This window comes from Empidonax traillii, unplaced genomic scaffold, assembly GCF_003031625.1.
Source record: "Empidonax traillii isolate 1590-97213 ecotype Southwest subspecies unplaced genomic scaffold, ASM303162v1 scaffold2603:size33552, whole genome shotgun sequence".
Lineage (NCBI taxonomy): Eukaryota > Metazoa > Chordata > Aves > Passeriformes > Tyrannidae > Empidonax > Empidonax traillii.
The window spans coordinates 12,562-20,205 of NW_020957796.1; the positions used below are offsets into that span (position 1 = coordinate 12,562).

Here is a 7,644-nt window from a genome sequence, read left to right on the forward strand (position 1 = left end):
GTTCTCGTTGGGGGCCGGGAAGCTGCAGAGCACGCAGGTGCTGAGCCCTTTGGCGCTGCCGTGGGGCGGCGCCGGCGCCGGCAGGGCCGGGTGCTCGTTGGCCTTGAGGTGTTTGTAGAGGCCGTGCCCGGGGCCGTCCCGCACCTCCCCGGCGCCCCCGAAGAGACCCTTGGCCCCTTGGTCCTTCCGCTCCTTGACGTGCATCTTGGCGTGCTGCACGAAGATCTTGGAGGAGTTGGTGCCGAAGACGCACTTGGGGCACTGCAGCCGCGCCTCCCGGCCCTCGTCCGGGAACTCGTTCAGCTTCTGGATCTCCTCGATGATCTTCTCCCGCGACTCCTGGTGGAGCCTCTTGTGCTGCTCCAGCGACGCGGGGTCCCCGAAGGCCCACCCGCACTCGTTGCAGCAGAACTGGCACTGCCCCCCCAGGGCGTCCCCGTCTTGGTCCCTGCCCGGCCCGCGGTTGTGCTGCAGCATGTGGTCCATCAGGTGCTCCTTCTTCTTGAAGTAGATGCTGCACTCGATGCAGGTGTAGACCGAGGGGTCCTCCTCCTGGCCCAGCTCCTCCTTGCCCTGCTCCTCCAACAGGACGCTGCACACGTAGGGCCTCATCTCCACGTCGTAGGAGCTGCAGGGGGCGGGATCCAGGGACATCAGCGGGACCCGCTCCACCGAGTCCTCGGCGTTCACCGTCCACGACTGTTTGCCCACGGCCAGCTCGGCGCCACCGAGCTGCAGGCTCGGCTTCTGGATCGTCCACTCGGCCGCCGAGAGCGGCGCCACCTCGGCCAAGTCCGAGTCCACCACCAGCCCCTTCCTGTGGGACAAGGAGCCCTCCGGGGGTTTGGGTTTGCCCAGGACGGGGTTGAGCGTTTTCCTGAACACCGTGGGGGGCAGCGGAGGAGGCACTTCACACACGGCCTGGCCCCGGAAGGGCAGGTTGGCTGCTACATCTGTCGGCTTGTTCATGTCTTTGTAGTGAGGGCTCGGGCTCCTGCTGGGCCTGGGGATCCAGTCGACCCTCTGGACCCCCCTCCTGCCTTTCTCCGAGTGCTCCTTGCCGAGCCCTTCGAGCTGCTTTGGTTCGTTTCTGAGATACCTCTCCTCGGCGCCGCGAGGGCCGGGCGTCTCCGCCGCCGCCGCCGCCGCCGCCTTCCCGCGCTCCGGCTCCTCCGGGTCGCTCTCCAGCTGCTCGGGGTCCACCCGCACGGCCTCCACCCCCCGGGGCTCCCCAGCGAACTCCTTCAGGCCCGAGAGTCTCTCTAAAGTGCTTTCCTGCCTGCCCTCGCCCGCTCGGGGCTCCAGGGCGGGGCCGTCCCAGGACACGCCGCCGGACATGCCGGACACCGTCATGTTGTGCAGCTCCAGGGCGCTCCGGCCGTCCGTCCTGTACAGGCCCTTCTGGAACTCCAGGTGCTCCTCGTTCGCGGGGCTGCAGGGAAGGTTGGAGAGTTAACCGGGGGACAGAGGGGTCATCCCGACGTTCCTGGCGCCCCGGAGGCAAAGGGAGCCTCGTGGTGTCACGGGGGGTTTGGGGTGACTCCCAAATATCAGAGAGCTCGGATGGGAACAGGCCCATCCCTTCCCACCCTGCCGCGGCCACGTGCAGCTGGAAGAGTTCCTGCCTCTTACTCCAGGCTTGCTCCAAGATGTTTTCCCGGCTCTCCCTGCTGCTGGGTGTGATGGGAGCATTGGGTTCCCACCACATCAATTCCCACCTTGGGCCAGGGGGGTCATTTTCCTGTGCTCCACCCACTCCCTCCCAATTTCCCTTTCCCCTCCCAACTCCTCGGGATTCTGGGACACCTTTCACCCAAGCTCTTGGTGACACCTGGCACCATCAGGCCAAGGAGCTCCTCCAAGTGCATGAAAATAAACATGGACCCCACCAAAGGTCTCCTGGGTGTTTGACTCCAAGTCTCGCTTTCCTGTGCAGAGAACCCAAGGCATCAAGGTGGTTGCTCCTCATCTGCTCCCAAACCCTTCCCAAAGCTGGGAACACCCCCTGGGGCAGCTGGAGAAGGTGGAGAATCCGTGGAGCGAGCCCTGCAGTGGGACTGGGGGGGCCCTGATGCCACCAGGATGGGGGAGATCCACCCCTACGGCACCGGAACGTGCTGGGGGTTAGAGGGGCTGAGCACATCCACAGGCAGTCCCAGCCTGGAGCTCTTGGAAAGCCTAAATTTGGGATGAGAGGCTTTTTCGGGGAAGAAGGGACCTTGGGAGGGTCCAAAAGAGGCTCCTGATGTTCTCTGAGATGCCTCAAGGGATTGGAGACACCTCAAGGGCCAACAGTTATGAGACAGGATCTAAGGAGCCTCCAGCCCTTCCGTAGGAACCATGGGAAGCTCATGGGGGAGCAGAGCCTTGGATGGCCCCAAATCCCCAAATCCCCAAATCCAGGCTCCTCAGCGGGGCTCCAGGAGACCCAGGAGCTCCAACCTGCAGCTTCCCGGGGGTTGGGGGGTGATGACTTTATGGCCGAGCAGAGTCGGGGCAAACCCTGAGGGGAGGCTCCTCCACATCCCAATCCCAGTCCCAGCTCCTGGGCTGGAACCAGATCAGTTTTAAGGTCGACACCCAAACCACCCCATGACTCCGAGATTCCGCTCCATGCCCGGGTTCTCCTCCCTCACGGCTACCACGGCACGGACGTGCGGCCAAGGGCGGGACAGGAACCCCCTCCCGGCTCCTGCCCTTGGATAAACCACCCACGGGGAAGGAATCTGTGGGATCCCGGAGCAGGACACCCGGGGGAACCCCGGAGAGCCGAGGCCTCGTGCGAGGAGCTGCTCCAGGGCCCTCCAAACGCCATCTCCCGGGCCAAGCTGCGCTGCCGGGAGAACAAAGCGCCTTTGTCGGGGACGGCGGGAACACCAGCTCCGTACGGATCTCACGCTGCCTCTCTCCCTCCTTCTCTTTAAACACAGTTATTTTCCAGCTTATTCCTGGAAAAAGCCAAGTTTAGGGGCAAACGGACCCTCCCATCCCGTGGTGGGACCTCCCCAGAGGGAGCCAGGATGGCTTCAAGGGGAGCTGGGATGGCTCTAAGGGAAACTGGGATGGCTCCAAGAGGAACCAGGATGGCCCCAAAGAGGACTGGGATGTCTCCAAGGGGAATCGTGATGGTGTGAGGGAAGCCAGGATGGCTTCAAGCGGAACTAGGATGGCTCTGAGGGGAACTGGGATGCTCCAAAGGGAACTGGGATGGCTCCAAGGAGTGATCTGGGACGGGCAGGAGCAGGATGGCTCGTTGGGAAGCAGGACAAATGAGAGGAACTGGAGCAGCCACCACTGCTCAGCACGAGGGGCCGGCGCTGCGGCTCCGGAGGGACCTGCCGGCGTCCTCGGAGGTGGGACAACCCCCCTGGGCACAGCCAGGGAGGTATTTTGGGACGCTGCGTAACTAGAGCACCCTCAGCGAGGGGGAGACGAGCTCCTGGACACTCCCTGTGCCGCCACATCCCCGGGGAACTCACCCGAGCTCCGTCCTGTGAGCCACGGCCGGGACGGCTCCGGAGAGGGCGGGGTCGGGCTCATCTGCAAGAGAGGAAAGCGCCGAGGTCAGCAAGGCCCAGGTGGGGCTTTTCCAGCAGAAACCGGGATAAAGGGGGGTTTTTGGGGGGGGTTACAGAGGCTCTCCCAGCACATCAACCCCCTCTCCGTTCCCGCAGCCGGACCCGGATTACGGGCGGATTTCCGAGCCACATTTAAGAGGGTTTAATCCCGGGCGCAGCTCTGGATGCGGAGCCGTTCCTGCCCTAAGCAGGTTAACGGGGAGATGCTCCTGTCACTGGCAGAGCTCCCGCGGGAGAGGCGGCCCCGCTCCACGGAGAGGGAGCCTGAGCCATGGAAAGGGATCCAGAGCCATGGAGAGGGATCGGGAGCCATGGAGAGGGATCCAGAGCCATGGAGAGGGACCCAGAGCCATGGAGAGGGATCCAGAGCCATGGACAGGGACCCAGAGCCATGGAGAGGGATCGGGAGCCATGGAGAGGGATCCAGAGCCATGGAAAGGGATCCAGAGCCATGGAGAGGGACCCAGAGCCATGGAGAGGGATCCAGAGCCATGGAAAGGGATCCAGAGCCATGGAGAGGGATCCAGAGCCATGGAGAGGGATCCAGAGCCATGGAAAGGGATCCAGAGCCATGGAAAGGGATCCAGAGCCATGGACAGGGATTGGGAGCCATGGACAGGGATTGGGAGCCATGGAAAGGGATCCAGAGCCATGGACAGGGATCCAGAGCCATGGACAGGGATCCAGAGCCATGGACAGGGATCCAGAGCCACAGAGAGGGATCCAGAGCCAGGGCTGAGCTCCTGTGGGCCTGATCCACGGAGAGGGATCCTGATCCATGGCTCTGGATCCTGATTCATGGAGAGGGATCCTGATCCATGGACAGGGATCCAGAGCCACAGAGAGGGATCCAGAGCCAGGGCTGAGCTCCCGTGGGCCTGATCCGTGGAGAGGGATCCAGCACGGAGCTGTGCCCACGTTCCCAAAGTCCCTGCTCCACAGAGAGGCATCACAAGCAGCCCAGCAGGCTGGGACAAGGAAACTGTCCCACATCCCTGCTCCCATCCTCATCATCCTCCTCATCCTCCTCATCCCAGCTCATGGGGTGGCCAGCAGCCCAAGAGTGGGCTGGGGCTCAGCAGTGAGGTGGAAATAACCAGGAGCAGGTGGGAAGGACACCATGGGAGGGAAGTGACCATGGGAAGGAGGTGACCATGGGAAGGACACCACGGGAAGGAGGAGGTGACCATGGCCCACTGGAGGGAGCAGACCCAGTTCATGGAGAGCAGGGACATCCAAATTGCAGCTCAGCCTCCCCCCCACATCAACTGACAACCCAGAGAGCCGGAACGTCCAACGGGAACACGAGAGAGAGAGCAGGATCCGCTGCAGGCCTCGGGAAGGGAATAGGGAAGGCTTTGGGAATACACAGCCGAGGAGCTGGGTTTGCTGCTCTCCAGCCCAAACCCATCCCTGTGCCCTCCTGGGTGGGTGGTTGTGTTCATTCCATGGATTATTCCCGGTTACGTGCCATAAAACCAGGACGAACGTGGCGTTCAGGAGGAACTGTGGAATTGGGTTTTGGAGATGGGAAGGACAGGGCAGGACCTGCCCTGGGAGGTGAAGCACCAGGGTTGTCCTCCTGTCCTTCCAGCACCTCTGGTGGAGGTGAGACCCCGAGGGCTGAGCATCCCCAGCGCGTGGATCCCCCCCTGGAGACGTCGGGGTTGCAGCTCTTCCTCCCGGACTTGGAGTCGGGATCGCGCACGGTCCCGGGATCTGCCGGCACCACGGCCCATCCTGGAGAGGTGGCAGCATTCCCGCTGCCGACACCACTCCGGAAAAGGCCGCCAGGAGCCGGGGCCGAGGTGGGGAAAGCCGGAGTGACCGCCCAGACGGGCCGGAATCCCAAATCCCGGCTCTCCCAAATCCCAGACTCCCAGCACTCCCACAAACCCGGGAAGGGCCGGTGGCAGGAGAGCCTTTCCCAGGGGCTCCTTTGTTCTCCGGAGCTCCAGCGAGACTCCTATTTTTAGAAGCTGCCTCCTCGCGAGGAAAACAGGCGGTGATTTATCTCCCTCCCTCCCTCCCTCCCTCCCGGCCAGCCGCTCGCTCGCCCTCCCCGCAAATCCCGGTTTCTTGGAAACGGCGGGAGATGAGGGAGTTTAACGTCTTGGACTTAGGGAGGCTCAAATTTACCCTCTATGGTAATCCAGGAGAAGCGGCTCCCATGGCTTCTTCTCCCGGGACCAGCCGGGCTCGTTCCTGAGCTCGAGGGCTCCCCCCCGACAAGGCCAAACCGCCTCGGACTGGGGACCTCGAGGCTTCTCCTCCTGGTTCAACTCCCCTCTTTTCACTCCCAACACTTACAGCAACTCGGAGAAGGCGCTTCCAAAACCAGCGTCACGCGAGCCCACGGCCAAAACACGGGAGAAAACGGAGATAGGAGAGGGGAGAAAAGTGAATTTCAGAGTCCTGGAGTGGTCACAGGGAGACCAGGAGCTCTCCTGGACAGGGTGGAGCTGGACCCGCCCAGGTCTGGTGATGGTTCGTTACAGAAAGGGTTTTGAAGGTCGTGGATTGAGAAACAGCAACATCTCCGGAAGAGTAAAGAGCCCGAACTCGTCAAGGTCACCGCAGGGAGGGTCGATAAGCCGAGGTTGATGCCGCGTCTCAGTGGCTCAACCGGGCGCAAAAAATTCCCCTAAACCTTCCCCACCACCCCAAAAGCACCTCGAGGTGCTTCTCCACTCGCCCCCCGTGTCCTGCACCTGATGATGAGCAAGGTCCTGGAGGTGTCAACAGACCCAACATCCAACACTGCCTGGGATGGAACCTCTGGAGGGTCCTTCCAACCCCAGGGATTCTGTGGTTTGGGGATAAAAATCCCAAAGAAACCCAAGAGCCTAAAGCCAAGAGGCCTTTTGGGTGGTGGTTTCCACCAAGACCCCACAGGGAGGGGGTCTCTCACCCAGACAGCTCAACCAAGAACCTTAACACCCAAAAACGGCGCAAATCGGGCAGGAATTTCCAACATCACTTCTCAGAGGGTTCCCCAAACCCCTCAAAACTCAACCATCTCCCCCCAGAACGCCTCTCCCGAGCCCACACTTTCTCCCAGGCTCCGGGTTTTTGCCAGACTGTCCAAAGAACCCGAGGAAAGAGGCAGGAAGAGGCATTTTCTCTGTCCTGCAGCCGGGTCGAGGGGCCCTTTGAGCCCCAGGATTGGGCAAGGGCTGAGTTATTGCATCACCTTCTGAGCAAGGAGAGATGTTGCAAGGCGGGAGTTGGGCTCTGGAATTACACCCTGGATCCCACTCCGGCTCACGCTTTCGCTTTGGGTGTTGAATAACCCCGGAAAACCAGAAATTTTGGGCTCAGCTTGTGGCCCTCCCCAGTCCAAAGACACAACAGGAACCAGCAGTGCCAGAGAAACCCCAGCAGTCGGATCCACACGGTGGGAACAGAGCTGGGAAGAGCAGGAAAACCCTGCTGGAAGGGCAATTGGGGTGTTCACCCCCAACCCAAGCCAACCACAGCGATTCCTGCCTCATGGGATGGCAAGGATTTGGGTTTTGTTACCAGCTCCACGAGGAACTCCACACCGGGAATGTCCAGTCATGGAATCCTCAAGGTTGGAAAAGGAGAACCTTGGAATCCTCAAGGTTGGAAAAGACCTCCCCAAGATCAGTTCCAACCTGGTTAAGTGGTCACCCAAGAGGGCCAAGGAACGGGGGGGGTTTCCAGCCCCCCCCAGCACCGTGGGAGCTGTTCAGCTCCCCAAATCCTCGCTGGAAACGCAGGGAAGCGGGAGCTTGATTCCCCACATCCCAGCCCACCCCCAAATCCATCCCAGGGCCCCAAAAATCTGGCTCTTCCAACCCAAAGCTCTCCCGAGGCCACGTCCACGCCAGCAGAGCCAACCCCGAGCTGGGCCTGTGTCTGTGGTGACTTTTGGTGCCCACCTACACCCCGACATTCCCTGTGCACCAAAAACATCTGGATGAGCACCCCGACATTCCCTGTCCATCAAAAACATCTGGATGAACACCCCGGGCACCCCGACATTCCCTGTGCACCAAAAACATCTGGATGAGCACCCCGACATTCCCTGTCCATCAAAAAC

General features: G+C 61.6%; 1 protein-coding gene across 1 annotated transcript in view; it reads right to left on the minus strand.

Annotated features, from left to right (window-relative positions):
* LOC114072084 (protein Wiz-like) overlaps nt 1-7,644 on the minus strand; it is a gene marked incomplete at its 3' end in the record, with an annotated part of 17,692 nt that overhangs the window by 3,321 nt on the left and 6,727 nt on the right. The window contains exons 2-3 of the mRNA XM_027910003.1: nt 3,480-3,584; nt 48-1,432 (exon numbers count right to left, since the gene is read on the minus strand). Coding sequence (XP_027765804.1) covers nt 48-1,432; nt 3,480-3,584 — 1,490 coding nt within the window. The remainder of the gene's footprint in view (nt 1-47; nt 1,433-3,479; nt 3,585-7,644) is intronic.